Source organism: Labeo rohita, unplaced genomic scaffold (assembly GCF_022985175.1).
Source record: "Labeo rohita strain BAU-BD-2019 unplaced genomic scaffold, IGBB_LRoh.1.0 scaffold_186, whole genome shotgun sequence".
NCBI classification, from domain to species: Eukaryota; Metazoa; Chordata; class Actinopteri; order Cypriniformes; family Cyprinidae; genus Labeo; species Labeo rohita.
In genome coordinates this window covers 73825-93514 of record NW_026128066.1, presented here as the reverse complement: position 1 = coordinate 93514, position 19690 = coordinate 73825, and the positions used below count along the sequence as shown (strand labels likewise).

General features: G+C 37.3%; 1 protein-coding gene across 1 annotated transcript in view; it reads right to left on the bottom strand.

The window, feature by feature from the left end:
- The window catches only part of LOC127159027 (protein NLRC5), a 44072-nt gene that overhangs the window by 1648 nt on the left and 22734 nt on the right, over window positions 1-19690 (bottom strand). The window contains exons 12-20 of the mRNA XM_051101972.1: window positions 8270-8443; window positions 7600-7773; window positions 6784-6957; window positions 5179-5207; window positions 4780-4924; window positions 3442-3615; window positions 3166-3339; window positions 1655-1828; window positions 1322-1483 (exon numbers count right to left, since the gene is read on the bottom strand). Coding sequence (XP_050957929.1) covers window positions 1322-1483; window positions 1655-1828; window positions 3166-3339; window positions 3442-3615; window positions 4780-4924; window positions 5179-5207; window positions 6784-6957; window positions 7600-7773; window positions 8270-8443 — 1380 coding nt within the window. The remainder of the gene's footprint in view (window positions 1-1321; window positions 1484-1654; window positions 1829-3165; window positions 3340-3441; window positions 3616-4779; window positions 4925-5178; window positions 5208-6783; window positions 6958-7599; window positions 7774-8269; window positions 8444-19690) is intronic.

The following is a 19690-nucleotide window of genomic DNA, read 5'->3' as shown; positions in this document are numbered from 1 at the left end:
ATATGTCTGCTTCATTTATTTATTTATTTATTTTTTTTACACAAAATAGAATTGGTTTCATTCATACTGGATGCCAGAGGGCACCCTCGTGCAAAAAAACAAAAACACAAAAAAAAACACATATGTGTCAAAGAAGTAGCACTGATGACATTCTGTTCCTGCTTCTCTAATATGGATAAAGGCATCGCTATAAACAAAACAAAACAAAACAAAAATAATAATAAAGGCATCGCTATTGCTGTATCTGATTAAAAACCTTCAACCTTCAACGTCTTGAATGATGAAAAGTAAGGACAATAAACACTCCTCTGCAATAATATATGGTTTATCTTTAAGCCATCTCGGGTATTTTCATAAGCCAATGCTAATCGACATACATTGAATATGAGTGTAGAATTTATTGTCTGCCTCATTCTGTGATAAGAATCCATATCAGATCACACAAGGAAGTTATTTCAAACACTCGACTGATGTTGTGAATTAAAAATGAGTTAGAATGTTTGTATAACTTTTGTTTTTTTAACTTTTGCTGGACAAGAGGTTTAGAAAGGCTTATCATTGCATGTCATTAGAATTGAAGTTGCTCTGCCTGTGTTGCTTTTTCAAATACAAGCGGTGAAGCGCTTCCTCATTTCAGCACGTGAAATCGTGGACAAACATACAGCAAATTCCGAGAGAAATAAAACAAGAAAGTTATTTAAATGCAAAACCGAAAAACCGCACTTCACAAGCACGTATTGAACCGTGTATGTCGTACCGAATGGTTCGATATTATATTGAGTATTGTGACATCCCTAGTTCACACCATCAGCTTGTCTCATAGACCGTAGTGTTCTCAGTGCAATGTCCACCTCAAAATCAGCACTGACCGCTGTGACATCTCTTGGAGGTGGAGGCCAGCGGGTAGGTGCCGTGCAGGTAAACCTCAGTCCCCTGATCTCAAGTGGTGCTCTAGGGACTGAGGCTGGAGGCTGCAGTCTCCCCCCATGTGATGCTGGACGGCTGTGAGCTGAAGCTGGTATCTGATTTTACCAGTGTTTTCCTACAATCTGACCAAATCTATTTCAAACTGTAATGATTCACTATTACTGATGTCATTAATAAAGCAGGTGTTGTTGTATAAAGCTCTGACAGTGTGCTTTTGTTCTCTTTCCTCCTTTGTGTTCAACATTTTAATCAACTGTACATTTAATTCTGACACAAACCCTTTGAAATAAAGCTTGATGATAAACTCTTTTTTATGAATATTTGAAAGTATATATTTGTTCATATATTAGAGGTAAATGAATCTCTTTAATATCAGAAAGTGAAGTTTACTCACCTCAGTTTACAGTTTGAGTCTCGTAGCACATCAATGAGCTGCTGCTTTGAGACTCTAATCATATTGTTTCTCAGATCAAGCTCTTTTAGAAACTGTAGTGCTTTTGTGTTTGTCAAAGACTGAGTTAAAGAAGAAACATCTGTAATTCCACAGTCAAAAAGACTAGAAAGAGACAAACAGAGGAAAATCATCTTACAAACAAATCATTATGCTGAAAATTTTTTTTACAAATATAATGTGAACTAATCATGAGATTTTGAGTATAAAGTGTTTTGGTTTAAACTGCTAAAGTGATTTTAATCATTTTGATTCTTGTGTGTGAATGTTACTGACCTCAATCTCTCCAGTTTACAGTGTGAATCCTTCAGTACGTCACATAAGTGATTCACTCCTGTGTTTTTTATTTGATTCCAGCTCAGGTTCAGTTTTCTCAGGTGTGATGGGTTTAATTTCAGAGCTGAAGTCAGGATGAGACACTGTTTCTCTGTAATACTGCATCTATACAGACTGAAGACAGAAAGAGAAAAGACAATGAATCAGATCCAAGTAAGGTTTATGTGTGAATAAATACATCATAAGTAAATGCCATAAATTAAAAAAAATAATAATAAATTCATTACGCTCATTTAATTTTACTAAAGAAAGTTTTACAATTTAATTTATTTAATTCAAATGATAATTGTTTAGTTGGGTCAACACAATTTAGCTGGTTTACATTCATTTAATCTACATTAGTTTGGGTTAGCTCAACTTTACTACATTGGTCAAACAAAATCTTATGTGGGAACAAATGACTATTCATTCACTCACTCACTGAGGACTTACTATTATTATTATTATTAGTAGTAGTAGTAGTAGTAGTAGTAGTAGTAGTATTAGTAGTAGTAGTAGTATTGTATTGTTGTTGTTTTAAACAAGCAGTTTCACTCATAATTATGCATTTCCCTTTACAGAAAAACACATAAAATAACACTTCATCCCTAAGTCTACAATCATGCAGCTGTATTTTGCCTTACATTATTGGGCTCGGGCACCAGGGGTATAAAAAAAATCAGTAAACCTGCTCTTTAAGATGTATTATTAAATTTAGTCAAGAACAACCAGGCAATAGCTTGTAACTCATATCTATTTAACTTCGAATCAATTTATTATCACAATCCAATAGGTGTACAAGCAAATAAACAGTATTTCCAGGCCCCGGAACATTTACCTTTTAATACCCAAAACAGAAATAACAGCCTTCGACACATGCACAATACAGTAGTCTTATGCATATGCACACTATAGAAGACCTCATCGTATGTACATTATAACAGACTTCAACACATGCGCATTCTAGTAGGTCTCAATACATAGACATTAACAATAAGCTTCAGCATATGCACACTACAGTAGACTTCAACATATGCACATTTTAACATCCGTTGAACTACTGGGCCCAAAAAAAAAAAAAAAAACCCTAACAGTGAAACAAAACCCCAATATTTACAACAAAATGAAAAACAAAATCCTTAACCGGATTAAACACGCACTCTCTCAAGTTCAGCGAAAAGATCTCTCACAATCTGCTCTCTATGAGATAATCCTCTCTCCAAACACACTTTACAGGATTCACATAAAGACAACACTAGTTCTCTCCGAACTAGGAATCGGCAGCCTTGATTCCACAACTCCCCCATTAAACACCATTAAACTTTCACCTGGCGTCAAAGTTTAATATTAAGCATTTTCACACCAAACAAGCAAGTGAATTATGCTCCCAACATACTCACTGAACAGTAAACTGTTAAACTGAACAGTAAACTAATAACACTGTCACTGCTGTAGAGTATAATGATACTAACTGTAGTTTCTCCAGCTTGAATTGTGTGTTCATCAGTAGAACACTGAGGTTTTTCACTCCAGAGTCTCCTAGTTTATTCTCACTGAGGTTCAGTTCTCTCAGGTGTGATGGGTTTGATTTCAGAGCTGAAGTCACAGCAGAACAACCTTCATCTGTCATTTCACAGCATTCTAACCTACATTGGGAGAAACATGAACAAAAAACAAAAAAACTTTTAAGTTTTGGTCAATTTTTTTTTTTTTTTTTTTTTTTTTTCATTTTGGTAAATGTTCTTTACCTCAGTCTCTCCAATTTACAGTGTAAATTCTTCAGTACGTCACATAAGTAAATCACTCCTGTGTTTTTTATTTTATTTTCGCTGAGGTTCAGTTCTCTCAGGTGTGATGGGTTTGATTTCAGAGCTGAAGTCAGGATGAGACACTGTTTCTCTGTAATACTGCATCTCCACAGACTGAAGACAGAAAGAGAAAAGACAATGAATCAGACAAGTGTCAAGTTAATTAATCATGTGTTAACACAATACTGTGCAATAATTAAAGGAGAAGTCCACTTCCAAAACAAAGATTCACATATAATGTACTCACCCCCTTGTCATCCAAGATGTTCATGTCATTCTTTCTTCAGTCGTAAAGAAATTATATATTTTTGAGGAAAACATTTCTGCATTTTTCTGCAGTTTAAATGCGGCTTTAAACTATCCCGAATGCGGATGTAAATAATCCCAGCTGAGGAAGAAGGGTCTTAACTAGAATATCAAATGGGAGTTTTTCGACATACCCTAACTCTCATGAACCGGGAAAAAAGACGAGCATTTGACATTAAAAAAGTATTTAAATTGTATTTTTTTAATGAAATTAACCGATAGTTTCGCTAGATAAGGCCCTTCTTCCTCAGCTGGGATCATTTACAACCACATTTGGGATCATTTGAAGCCACATTTAAACTGCATTTTCGAAGTTGAAAATCGGGGCACCATATCACTCCATTATATGGAGAAAAATGCTGAAATATTTTCGTCAAAAAATATAATTTCTTTATGACTGAAGAAAAAAAGACATGAACATCTTGTTTGACAAGGGGGTGACTACATTATATGTGAATCTTTGTTTTGGAAGTGGACTTCTCCTTTAAAACATTGCCAAAAACCTTATATGACCATAAACAAGAAGGGAAGAAAAAAAAAGATGAACAAAGTAGATTAAGATATAAAATCAACTATAGAACTACTTAAAAATAACATTAAAATGTAAAAAAATAGTTTAAATGTGAGAAATCAAGAAAAATCTGTTTCTGAATTGCAATTTACCCAAAGACAAGAGTATAGTTAATAATTAATAATTAGTATTTTATTGTCAATAACATTTTTGCATCTGTCATTCTTAATTTTACAGTATGTCTGAGTGAATGTAAAAAAAAACAAACAAAAAAAAAAAAAAAACGATGAAAGATCAGAAGGGCACACAAATTAGAAATACATTATGTGCATGGATAAATCATTTAAGCACTGCAATATTCCATAAAAATAATAATCAACTTTAATTTCATGGTCGCTTCATGAAAGTAAACAGTAATCTTTAATCACACTGTCACTGCTGTAGAGTATAATGATACTAACTCTAGTTTCTCCAGCTTGCATTTTGGGTTCATCAATAGATCACTGAGGTTTATCACTCCAGAGTATCCTAGATTATTCCTGCTCAGGTCCAGTTCTCTCAGGTGTGATGGGTTTAATTTCAGAGCTGAAGTCACAGCAGAACAACCTTCATCTGTCATTTCACAGAATCTTAATCTACATTGAGAGAAATGAGAAAGGTCACACTTTATTCTGTTTCATTTAAATGAACTGCTATAGAGTAAAATGATACTAACTCTTGTTTTTTCAGCTTGCATTTTGGGTTCATCAGTAGATCACTGAGGTTTTTCACTCCAGAGTCTCCTATTTTATTCCAGCTCAGGTTCAGTTCTCTCAGGTGTGATGGGTTTAATTTCAGAGCTGAAGTCACAGCAGAACAACCTTCATCTGTCAAATCACAACTGCTTAACCTGCATTGAGAGAAAGAGAGAAGATAGAAGAAAATGATTTAATAAAGTAAATATTTCTTCATAAAATGAAACAGAGGAAGTGTCTCAAAAACAAAAAACAAACAAACAACAACAACAACAACAACAACAACAACAACAACAACAACAACAACAACAATAATAATAATAATAATAATAAGTTGTGGCAAAGGACTATAGTACTTCAATGACACATCAGTGTCTCATAATTATTCTTGGATAAGACTTTGTGTCTTATCCAATGAGAAGACGCTTTGCTTAATTATTCATAACAGCATGTGTGACAGACACTTCAGACTGTGAGACTGCATACATTAACTGTGAGAAACATTCATGGATTGAGAGAGAATGTTTGTTTTTGCTTTGTAAGAGTTTGGCATAAATGTGATTCATTTAGTGAGTGTAACCGGTTTCACAGCTCCTTTAATGCAACCCATCAAAAGACTTCTAAACGCTGCAAAAGTTATAAATGTTATTAGAGATGCTCCAGCATGTTCATATATATGTTTTTGATACAGAGTGCAAATGGCTGTGCATTTATTTGTGTTTTTAACTCAATGGGAGCAAAATGAAACCGTCTAAACCTGAAGCTGTATGTGTTCTCTGTCTCGACTTCACAGCGCAAAAGGTTGTTCTGGAGTCTGATGGCTTGTGGATTCAAATGTTGATGTTGTGGGCCCTCATGATGACCCTAGTGCTGTAAATATCCCAAAGTGATGGGAAGGTTACTCCATAAATGAACTGTACACTTTTTAGTAGGGATGGGCGTATCAATCCTGAAGTATCGATATAACGGTACTGATGCAAGTATCGAAAGTATCGATACTCAAATACAAAATATCAATACTAAGGTGTGCTTTATTTACCAGTAAATTTTGTAAATGTATTTATTATAATTTATACATTTATTAAAGTTATTTATTTGTTTATTTAACAAAAAATAATGCATGCAATATGTATTTAGTTTGACGAATAACCTATGTTAGCAAATAATTGTGTAGGAAAGAACTATCTTCCTGCTCATCTGACATCTGAATGCATACAAATGTTGCAAGACAGAACCAAACAATCACAAAGAGCGTTCACTCACTTCTGACATTGCATTCAAACAGGGCTGCATTTCCCAAAAGTATCATAAAACGTTGATGTTTTTTGGGAAAGGCAGCTCAGAACAATACCAAAAAAAAAAAATAAATAAAAAAATAAAATAAAATATATATATATATACATAGCCTATGTCTGAGTTATTTCAAAATAAACAAATTCAAATTGTAGCCTACATAGTTTGTGCAATTACATTTATTAAAATTGAATGTTAAAGGTTCATGTTGATCATGTTGTATTCTGTAATATTTATATAAATCATACACTGTCAGAACAAAAAGGCCCCCCCCCCTCCCCCCCTTAACTCTTTATTCCACACTCTTTATAACAGTTTTAATTACTGGATAGGCTCACTTAAGAAGTTGTCTGTATCATTAGTTATTACAAAGTGTTTTGGTTTAAACTGTTAAAGTGATTTTAATCATTTTGATTCTTGTATGTGAATGTTTCTGACCTCAATCTCTCCAGTTTACAGTGTGAATCCTTCAGTACATGACATAAGTGATTCACTCCTGTGTCTTTTATTTGATTCACACTCAGGTTCAGTTCTCTCAGGTGTGATGGGTTTGATTTCAGAGCTGAAGTCAGGATGAGACACTGTTTCTCTGTAATACTGCATCCACACAGACTGAAGACAGAAAGAGAAAAGACAATTAATCAGATCTATGATGCATCATGAGCAAATGTCATACTTTCACTAATAAACCAGCAAAATCATGGAAACTTCTAACATATGAATAAACAAACCAAGAGAGGAATTTGAGGAGACTAGTTACAATCCATCAGTCAACAAATAAGTGAATTTTACCAATGCAAATTAATATGTAGAATCAATATAGAAACAATAAATTAACAACATTAAATGGTCTACTTTCACATTTCTAATGGAAGAAAATAATCAAATCAATCAAATCAAATGTTTTTTTTGATTTTTCAAGCCATTTTAGAGCATAGTTTATAACTACATAAATACACATTTCCTTTAATAATAATAATAATAATAATAATAAATAGTGAAATATACTATTAGTCCAGTATAAATCTAATTGTCAGAAACATCTGTGATTTGTTAGACTGTTTTTTGTTGACAAGTTTCATGCTGTTTTACAGATACACATAAAAACATAGTATTCCTGAATCTTTGATGAATCAAGATGGAGAAATGCCAGAAAGTGCAGCGCTGGAAATGATGTGACAAGACCCAGCAGTCTTAAACTAAACAGTGAACTTTAATCTCACTGTAACTGCTGTACAGTATAATGATACTAACTCTAGTTTCTCCAGCTTGAATTGTGTTTTCATCAGTAGATCACTGAGGTTTTTCACTCCAGAGTTTCCTAGATTATTCCTGCTCAGGTTCAGTTCTCTCAGGTGTGATGGGTTTGATTTCAGAGCTGAAGTCACAGCAGAACAACCTTCATCTGTCATTTCACAGCAGCTTAACCTGCAATGGCAAAAACATTTATCATCTTGTTTCTTGATTCTATGTGAATGTTACTGACCTCAATCTCTTCTGTTTACAGTGTAAATCCTTTAGTACATCACATAAGTGATTCACTCCTGTGTTTTTTTTATTTAATTCAAACTAAGGTTCAGGATCTATGATGATCCTAATATTGAAGAGCTACAGCAGGTATTTAGTTTCTAATAGTTTGAGTCACATTAGTTTTGTATGCGGGCAGGTACTGCTTCTACTTACTTATTTTACTTGACTTTAGCTATTTATTTAATGCCTCTATTCTTTATTCTCTGATAAAAGACAGCTTTCTGCATTTACACAATTAGAATATTGTATCAAATGCTGCAAATTAAACAATATGGCAAAATCAGGGCACTGCTTTAATCAATATATTTTAAGACCACTTGTCTTAAAATAAATCAACTTTAACTCTACTACTAGAAAACTACTAACTACTAACTACTACTAGAAAACTACTAACTGTAGTTTCTCCAGCTTGAATTGTGTGTTCATCAGTAGATCTCTGAGGTTTTTCACTCCAGAGTCTCCTAGTTCATTCTCACTCAGGTTCAGTTCTCTCAGGTGTGATGGGTTTGATTTCAGAGCTGAAGTCAGGATGAGACACTGTTCCTCTGTAATTCTGCATCCACACAGACTGAAAACAGAAAGAGAAAGAACAATCATTCAGATCTATGATGATCAACTTTAAATTTATTTATTTTTTTCATCTTCCAACAGCCTTTTGCTGACAGAGAAAGACTGGAGAACGACTACATGTTGTTCATTTAAATATACTACAAACTACGCAAATGTTATAAAAGGTCTGGAAAGGTTGAAAATTACCCATTAAGATGATGTGAGCTATTTATCCAAGTTCAGAGGTTTTACTGGGTAACATTAACTATTTAGTTTAGTTAACATGAACTAATGATTTTATGAACTAATGAACAACTAGCATTTAAAAAAGTTTTCTGTTAGTAAATACACTGTAAACTGACATGAACAATGAATAACTACATAAACTAACATGAACAGATTAATAAATGCTGTCAAAATATTTTTAATAGCTAATGGTAACAAATGAAAAAACAGTCAAATATATATACTAACGGCTTAAAACTAACTTTTTGCCACACCTGCCAAAAGCCTGTGACGTGATAAAATTTACCCGCAATTTTTTTGTATTTTTTTTTTACCGGCCATGAAACTGCAAAAACAGGCAGTTATTACTACTACAATGACTAAACATATTTACAACATATTTACTACAATGACTAAACACATTTACAGTTTTTGTCTCTATTAAATGCATTTTCCCTCAAATTTACCTATTAATTATAACCATTCAACATTACAGTATAACTGAAAGACATTATTTTTAACATTTAATAGGCTCTGAAATTTTTAATTTAAGTGATATTTAAACAATCTCCACACAAACTATAAATTTCATATCCATAAACTATACAGATTAATCTTTATTCATAAACTTTATTTATAAGCTACAAAAGTTAATCAGCGACTAGAGCAATCGATTTCTCTTTTTCTTTTGTTCTTTTATTCACATTAATGATAGACTTGATGTGAATGCTAGGTGCTGTGTGTTAGCATTCCGTTTGCCGGTTAGCCTGCCATTCACGTTTCCACTCATGTTTCTATTCACGTCTACTACCGCTTTCCTTTTTCCTTCGCTCTAGTTGAACGCTCGTTTTTATTCTACAACCGCGAGTGCAGTGTGCCTGCAGCATGTTATCCAGTTAGCTTGCCATTTACTTTTATTTTTGTATTTCTATCTGCATCTACAACCCTTGTTGTTTTCTCCCCCTGCCTTTCTCTTCACGAGTTCATCAAACAACAGTGGTGAGTTGAAATCCTTCTACAACTACGGTAAGTAATGGCTTCTTCTCCTTTTCTGGTAGTTTGCAGCACTACCAAAGGCAAGGCAAGTGTGAAAATGAGAAAAATGACTTTAAAGTTTTTTATTTGTCCAGCCAAATTAATTATAGGTAGGACACTGGAAATTTGGCAATTAGATGCTTTAGCAATGGAAAGTATCTACATTAAAAAAAAAATAAAAAAAAAAAATCACACCAAGGCAAAATGTGGTAACTTCCTTTGTGTACCACTAGAGGGAGCCTGAGTACCACTACTGGTACTCCTATCACAGTTTGCTATGCTCAGTAACGTAAGAGAATGCTAGAGATAGCATAATAGTTTTTATATTGATGTGAATGAAATAGCTTAACCTAAAAGAAGGACTTATGGATTGATGTGAATGCCAGCAACCAGGAATGGCCAGAATGCTTGTGGATTGATTTTATCGGGTTACAAGAAAAGGTAGGATATGGATTTAATTGCAAACTTTTCCTAGCCTACTGATTTTATAATTGATCATGCTACATGCTACGGCATTCGATTCCACATGCATCCAACTAGCTGAATAATCTGCATTATAAAAAGTAAAAAAAAGAAAGAAAATAAAATCTTTAAAGATTATTCACATTTACATATTGTTGCGTTATTATATGGAGCTGTCTGGCCGATCGCGATCTATCCAATTCGTTTGTCTAATGCTTCAGTGACAGATCATATGTATGAAAGTATACAAGCTACACCGTAATTAAAACACGGCAGATTTTAATGGACAGTAAAACAAAGGCAAAACACCATATAACTAAGAGTCAGCATTGTAACTTTATACTGACGCGTGGCTAAACAAAGGCAAAACGCCCTAACTCAATTTGAGCCTTCCAAACAAAGTCAAAGAGCAGTAACTGGTGTTATAAGGTGCTCTACCTTGGTTTCTCCAAGGGTTTTTGAAGTTACGGTTAAGACTAGAGACATGCATCCAAACTTTAATCGAGGATAATAAGAATGTGAGGGCCTTAGATACGGCTTTGGATGCGACTAGCTCAGGGAATCCTATACATTGTTCGGTTCCAGTAACTTTGCCTTTGCAGCAGGGCAACTGGGTGACTGTGAAACGGCATAGTCACGGGTCAAAACATGCTCCTCCCTTTCCGATCAGAACATCAAACAGGTTCTCCCCACTCAGTGACGCATCCACTGAGAAACCTGATCAAAAGTGTTCTAGTTATTGGTGATTCTATTGTACGGAACGTGAAAATAGAGACACCAGCCACAACAGTCCAATGTTTACCGGGAGCCAGAGCGCCTGACATATTGGCAAATTTAAAAGTGCTGGCTAATGCTAAACGTAAATTCAGTACGATTATAATTCATGTCAGCACAAATGATGTTCAACTTCGCCAGTCTGAGATCACTAAAAATAATGTTAAAGAGGTGTGTGAACTTGCAAGTAAGATGTCAGACACTGTAATTTGCTTTGGTCCCCTCCCTGCTTATTGTGGTGACGATACACATAGCAGACTGTCGTCACTAAATGGCTGGATGTCTAAGTGGTGCCCTGTTGAAAAGAGATGGTCTTCATCCCTCCAGGGGTGGTGCTGCTCTACTAGTAATATGGCATATAGTCTTAGAGTTTGCACTTGACTAACTGGGGCCCAGGTCAGGAAGCAGACAGACTGGCTAAACCGACCGTCTGCTAGCTGCCTCACGTCACCGAAATCAGCCTCCCCCTCCCGGAAGGCGCGTCCTCGTGCCGACAAACAGAGAAAACAAGATGTACAAAGTCTTAGGAGGGGGCTTCGGCGGAGGACGGACTCCCGGGAGGAGGGCAGAAGATGGAGTCCAGGGTGATGATGGGATATTCCATGGGGGTGATGACGGAGGGAGGAGCCAAGGAGGTGACAACAGGAGGGGGCTGGAGCAGGAGGAGCCAGGTGAGACCCAGACCGCAGCCATAATGGAGCCCCACGGTGGAGCCGATGGAGGGAGGAGCCAAGGTGGAGGAAAGGCTAACGACTCCATGGGGCCGACCGACGGAGGCGGAGCAGGTGGTGGTAGAGCTCGAGGCGGAGACGGAGAGCCGATGATCCTGGGCGACCCCAAGGATCCGGAGGGCCCAGGCGGAGCCCAAGGCTCTGGCGACCAAGGCGGAGGCGGAGATCCGGAGGTCCACGGCGGAGCCGGAGCGACAGAGGACCGAGGCTGTGCCTGTGGGAGGGAGGAGGTCCACAGAGCCGGAGGGACGGAGCGACGAGGCGCAGCCAGAGGAGTAGAGTCCAGAGGCGAAGGTGGGGCGACGACTGACCAGGGCGGAGCCGGAGGGACGATGGAGCCCGGTGGAGCTGGTGGACCGTTGGGCGACTGTGGAGACGAGGGAGCTGAGAGACGGGGTGGAGCCGCAGGGTCGGAGGGCCGAGGTGGAGTCCAGGACTCAGAGGCTGGAGGCGAAGATGAGGGATCCTCCAGCCATGACACCGATGGAGACTGGCAGACCTGTGGCGAACTCACCGCACAGATGGTGGGCTGAGGGTGAGCAGATGGGCTGCCAGGAGACAGCGGTGGCGGGACTGAGGCCGCAGAAACAATAGACAGAGGGAGGGTGGGTGGGAAATCCAGGCAGTCAGGTAATTTAGATGGTGGAAGAAGAGCGGGCATGTCTTTATATACATCTTCAGAGAAATTAATCAGATCTTGTTCTAGGTTGTCAGGCAGTTTAGATGGTGGAAGAAGAGCGGGCATGTCTTCATATATATCTTCTAAGACATTAGTCAAATCTTGTTCCAGAAAAATTTGTCCCAGATCCAGGCGTTGCTCACTCTCAGCGGTGGTGCAGTGGGCGGTGCTGTCCTCAGCACCCTCACGCCCATCAGGAACGTCCACCGTCGCGGGAATTGTGGCCGGCTCTCGCACCTGGTCAGACGCAAATTCCTTCAGCTCTTTTTTTTTTATTGCTTCAGCTGAAGGAGGATGAATTCTGGACAGAGTAAGGAAGCCATAGGGGAAACACAACGGAAACAAAAAACTGAGGAAAAAGTAACGGAAAATAAAACGGAGGGGAAGGTACGAAAAAACTGTTTCGGTCGGACGTTCTGTCATGCTCAGACGAAGCACACGAACAACGACATAAATAAACAAAAGGTATTTAATAAATCCAACGAGGAACACAGGAGACACAGGAACACAGGGTAGTAACATCAACGTCCGACAAGGCAAGAGGGGAACACACACTATATATACACACAGACTGATACAAACACAGGTGCAGACAATTAGGGCGATACCAAAACACAGAGCTGCAGGGGGAAATGGTAGAAACCAACTAAAGAGTCCAGGGGTGTGACAGTCCCTTTCTACAAAAATGCTTTTTGTAAATGATATGATCATTGATCATAACCTTGATGTGCTCTGTTTGGCAGAAACCTGGCTAAAACCAGATGATTACTTTATCTTAAACAAGTCTACCCCTCATGATTACTCTTATAAACATGAGCCATATCTAAAAGGTAAAGGGGGAGGTGTTTCTACAATTTATAGCAATATTTTCAGTGTTTCTCAGAGAGCAGCTTCAAGTATAACTCGTTTGAAGTAATGGTGCTTCATATAACATTATCCAGTGAGACAAGTGTTAATTATAAATCCCCGTGATGTTTGTACTTGCTAATGTACACAGGCCACCAGGGCACCATACAGATTTTCTTAAACAATTTGCTGATTTTCTATCTGAGTTGGTGTTGGCTACAGATAAGGTCTTAATAGTGGGTGACTTTAACATCCATGTTGATAATGAAAATGATGCACTAGGAGCATTTATAGACATTCTGAACTATACTGGAGCTAGACAACACATGTCAGGTCCCAATCATTGTCAAAATCATACTCTAGACTTAATAGGGTCACATGGAAATTATGTTAATGCCGTTGAAATTCTGCAGCAAAGTGATGATATCTTAGACCATTATCTAGTCTTGTGTATACTCCAAATAAGAAAAACTGTCAATTCAACTCCTTATTGCAAGTATGGTAGAACCATCACTTCTACTACAAAAGGCTGCTAAATAATCTTCCTGACTTATCTGAATTCCTCAGCATGTCCAATAGCTCAGAAAAACTTGATGATGTAACAGAAACTATTGACTCTCTCTTTTCTAGGACTATAAATACGGTCGCTCATCTGCGCCTAAGGAAGATTAAGGAAAACAGTCCAACCCCGTGGTATAATGGGCACACCTTAAAGAGAGCAGCCCGGAAAATGGAGCGCAGCTGTAGGAAAACAAAACTAGAGTTTTTTTTGTCCTGCTTGGCATGGATGTATCCTATCATATAGAAAAGCATTTAAAACTGCAAGATCTGATTACTTTTCGACTCTTTTAGAAGAAAACAAACATAACCCTAGGTATTTATTCAATACAGTGGCTAAATTAAGAAAAAATAAAGAACCAACAGGCATTGACTGTGCCCCTCAGCATAGCAGTAATGACTTTATGAACTACTTTACTTCCAGGATCGATACTATTAGAGACAAAATTGTCACCATGCAGCCATCAATTACAGTATTGCATCAGATAGTGTCCTATAGATCTCCTGGGGAACAATTCCACTCCTTTTCTACTATAGAAGAGGAAGAATTGTATGAACTTGTTAAATTATCTAAATCAACAACTTGTATGCTAGACCCTATTCCATCTAGGCTACTAAAAGACTTGCTTCCAGATCTCATAGATCCTCTTCTGAATATTATTAATTCATCACTGTCATTAGGATATGTCCCCAAAACTTTCAAACTAGCTGCTATTAAGCCTCTCATTAAAAAAAAAAAATTTGACTCCAACAAATTAATTAATTACAGACCAATCTCAAATCTCCTTTTTCTGTCAAAGATATTAGAAAAGGTAATATCCTCACAATTATCTTCCTTCCTACAGAAAAATTATATCTGTGAGGATTTCCGGTTTTAGACTGTACCATAGTACTGAGACTGTTCTTATTAGAGTTACGAATGATCTGCTCTTATCATCCGATCGTGGTTGTGTCTCTCTGTTAGTGCTACTGGATCTTAGTGGTGCATTCGATACAGTTGACCACAACATTCTCTTGAACAGGCTTGAAAATTATGTTGGCATTAGTGGTAGTGCAGTAAATGAAGAAGTATTATATCGATCACAAGTGAAACATACCAATTTGAAAAACTAACAGATTGTGTAGCTGAGATAAAAAAACTGGATGACAAGTAATTTCTTACTGCTAAATTCTGAAAAAAACAGTGGTGTTGTTATTGGACCTAAAACCTCCGCGTGTAATAACCTAAAACACTGTCTAATACTTGATGGCTGTTCTGTCAATTCTTTGTCATCAGTAAAGAACCTAGGTGTGCTATTTGATGGAAATCTTTCTTTTGAAAACCACATCTCTAGCATTTGCACAACTGCAAATGTCAAATGCTGAAACGTTAATTCATGCGTTTATGACCTCAAGATTAGATTATTGTAATGCTTTATTGGGTGGTTGTTCTGCACACTTAATAAACAAACTCCAGCTGGTACAAAATGCAGCAGCTAGAGTTTTTTACTAGAACCAGAAAGTATGACCATATTAGCCCGGTTCTGTCAACACTGCACTGGTTCCCTATTAAACATCATATAGATTTTAAAATCTTGATAATTACTTATAAAGCCCTAAATGGTTTAGCTCCTCAGTACCTGAGCGAGCTCTTATGACATTATAGTCTCTCATGACCGCTGCATTCTCAAAACTCTGGCAATCTGATAATACCTAGAATATCAAAATCAACTGCGGGCGGCAGATCATTTTCTTATCTAGCACCCAAACACTGGAACAATCTACCCAACACTGTTGGGGATGCAGACACACTCTGTCAGTTTAAATCTAGATTAAAGACCCATCTATTTAACCTGGCTTACACATAACACATAAACATATTCCTATAATTCAAATCTGTTAAAGGATTGTTAGGCTGCATTAAATAGGTCAACCGGAACCAGGAATACTTCCCATAACACCTGACATACTCAGTGCATCGTCAGAAGAATGGCATCTACGCTAATATTAGTCTGTTTCTTTCTTATTCCGAGGTCACATTAACCACCAGATCCAGTCTGTATCCAGATCAGACAGTCACTGCAGTCCCCCCGGATCCAGTCCAATGCTTTAGGTACAGCAGCATTTAAGAAATTGAATGAACAAATGTAAAAATAAACCAGTTCTTGTGTTTTGTGTTCTTTTTTCTGCTTAACATAAATGTTAATTTGAAAAATGTGGGTAACCAAACAGTTGCTGGCCCATAGTATTGTTTATTTATTTTTATTTTTATTTATTTATTTTTTTTTTTGCCCATCAAGTCATGGTGGACCAGCTAATATTTGGTTACTCATTCTTTAAATCTTGCTATGAACTATATACTTCTTCAGCAGTTTCCCCTCCCCAAATTTAATGAACATCACTTAGATGCGCAATTGCTCACTGTAACTAGATGAACTGAAGCTGGCTCTAGACTCCATGCCAAAAAACAAAGCTAAAGGTAGTGACTGAATTCCCCCTGAATTAATTTCCACCATCTAGGATATACACTGACCAAAATTATAAATGCAACACTTGAACTGAACTCAAAGATCTAAGACCTTTTCTATGTACACAAAAGGCTTATTCTCTCAAATATTGTTCACAAATCTGTCTAAATCTGTGTTAGTGAGCACTTCTCCTTTGCCAGGATAATCCATCCACCTCATAGGTGTGGCATATCAAGATGCTGATTAGACAGCATGATTATTGCACAGGTGTGCCTTAGGCTGCCCACAATAAAAGGCCACTCTAAAATGTGCAGTTTTATCACACAACACAATGCAACAGATGTCACAAGTTTTGAGGGAGCGTGCAATTGGCATGCTGACTGCAGGAATGTCCACCAGAGCTGTTGCCCGTGAATTGAATGTTCATTTCTCTACCATAAGCCAGAGAATTTGGCAGTACATCCAACCGGCCTCACAACCACAGATCACTTAGATCTTTGAGTTCAGCTCATGAAAAATGGGGGCAAAAACAAAAGTGTTCCATTTATAATTTTGGTCAGTGAAGTATTGTCACTTATTCTTAACTCTTAATTTCGTGATTAAAAATGGAACCTGTCACAGGAATCAAAACACAGCTTTCATAACCCTTTTACTCAAGAAGGGCAAAGATCCCTTAGAATCTGCCAGTTATTGGCCTATTGGTTTAAGAACTACAGATGCAAAACTCTGGGCTACAAAAAAAATGTTAGCCCATAGACTAAATGTCACGAACTCAGAGGGACCCCTTACCGGAGTATTAGTTTCAATTTGGACTCCATTTCCCACAACCCCGTGCCTGGGGCTGATCACCGGCACAGGTAGCAGCCATTACCGACCCTTTAAATAGCACGCTCACGCTCAGTTCCCCGCAAAGTCTTGTTGTGCCACTGCTAACATTTCTGAGGGTTATTTCCTGATCTTTCATTGCCAACCCGATTGTCTTGGAACTCTGTCTGTCTGCCTGCTGCCTGCCTTGTGACCCTTGCTTCGTTTGTTTGGAATTACTCTGTTTGATAGCCGCCTGCCCCGATCTCTTGCCTGGACTCTGTTACTGTTATTGGTTTGTCTACATTGCTCAGTTTGTTCCTGTTTGACCCTGATCTGTCTGTTTATGAGTTTGACGCTAATAAAGTTGCACATGGATCCCAATCACGTTGACTCCTCATTACACTAAGTAATGCTGGTGTTCATACACTGAATGGCATTTATTGTAATAGCCTCAAACTTAAGTGCAGAGTTTTCTTTACCAGCATTTTCTTTCTTTGTATATAAGACTGAGGTCAGCTTTAATGGCTTACAGTGTTCCTTGGGCCACCACTGTGCTGTCACATCCTCTCAGGGAGTAGTTGGACATTAATACTACTCCTAGTGGTTTAGTTTCTAAGATTTATAATTCAGTCCTTTCACTGCAGTATACTTATATTCCAGCTATCCACTCCTGAAAAAGGGAAGGTCTTGCTCAACCCGATTGGGATGTGGTATGGACTAGACTTTTCACTGCTTCTAAGAACCTTGCACATCAGATGATATATAATAAATGAATCAATCCTAGTGTACTATATAAGATTAAAGTTCGATCTGATCCTTATTGTCATTTAATACTGTAATAAATCTACAGTAGGTTTTTGCACGTTTTGAAAACACCCAGTGGTGGGTCTTTTTTTGGGAAATTTGTATGTTCTGTTCTTTCAGATTTTCTGCACTTGGATATACCTCGAGATCCGCTATTTTTTCTAATGTTAGACGATTCCATTCTCCAGTTGACTGTTCATCTAAAAAAGGACCTTTTAAGCTGCAAGTACTGCTGCCAAAAATACTATTTTAAAGTTATGGATAGAACCAAAACTCCCGCAACTTTTACTTGGCTATCATCAGTGTTGGGCAAGTTACTCTGAAAATGTAATTAAATTACTGATTACTGATTACTCCTTTTAAAAGTAATCAAATTACGGTTCTGATTATTTTTGTTATGATTTATTTCAAAAGTTACATTACATGTTACATTACTTTTTTATGTACATCCACAAACTTTACGTGAAATAGTAAGTTTGTGTGTTACATCCCAGCATAAAGGCTCCCGATAAAATATTTGTTATTAAAGCATCAACATTCACAAACCACTGTTATTTTTACTATAACCAATAGGCTGCTGCGTGTGTGGTTACAGAATGCATGGCATTTTGAGCGGTGAGTGGATTCTCTGATTGTCTATTGCATTCCAGAAATCAACATTGTTTACCATGTTATAAGTAGAAACTCTGCCTATGCTTACACGTGTTAATCGTTTTTGTTTTATATTAATTGTTCTTGTTGCTTTTGTGCAATACATGAATAGCAATTCATTTGTTTTAGATATTTTATGTTTAGATATTTCTATTTTGCGGGAGTCCCCCAAATCAACTTTTCTATTGCTTCCCGCATGACTCATGTGAAGACAATGGAAGTTGGTGTGTTGCTCTCTGCACCCGGTACATTCTCAAGACTTTTTAATGTGCCGTGCTGCTCTTTCAGGTGTTTTAAAATGGATATAGTGTTTTTCACGGTTTAAGAGATTTTATTCCCATCTGACAATGCACAATAATGTTCTTTCCTTTGACAGAAATAAACTAAAAATAATGATTGCATTTCCAGCTACAGAACGCGTACATCATGCTTACTTTGTTGTCATTGGTAGAATCCACCTCGCAGGCGCTTACCAGTCAAAGTAGGTCTCATGTAGAGGACGTCGCGTGTGCTAGCCAACACCTTATTTACAATTTAGATGATCAAACAGATTCTGTCGGCAATGATGTAATGCAACAGTAACGCATGCTTGTAACTATACTCTAATTACTCATTTGGAAATTGTAATGTTGTGATGTCCCTATTATGCTTATCTGACTTTTATTTCTTCTATTTTTCTTCCTCTCCTTTTGTACAAGTGGACGGCTTCATGGCATTTGTTTGTACACAGTTCTTTTGAACTGTCAATTGCCATATGTTTCTAAATCTAAATATAAAAAATGTTGATAAAAAAAGAATCAAGTATATGTAAACTTTCGAAAACTATTATTTTCTCTTGTAGACTGTATGTAAACATCTTTTGAAATATTTCATTCAGGTCAGTACTAAATAAACAATAACCTTAGAAACAGTAATAATACTGTCAAAACAGCTGTTTGCTAGCTCTGAATACTAGTACACTCTCTGGCCATCATCCAATCAAAGGACGTGAAAATGGCAATGATATTGTATGCCTGCAAGATGGCCCCAGTGTTGCCAACATGAAATCTGTTTGGTTAAAGCAACGGTTTGCATATAGTCCACATGTTTATGTAGGACCTCCATCGAACAAATCACCGAAGAACCACAGCATCACTACATTCCAGGGGAATCTAAAGTTTCCCCTCTGACCAGCCTAAGCAATAAACTTCATTAATGGCCATCCCTGCGGCCCCTCAAGAGGCTATTGGAATCTTCTGATCCCAGCA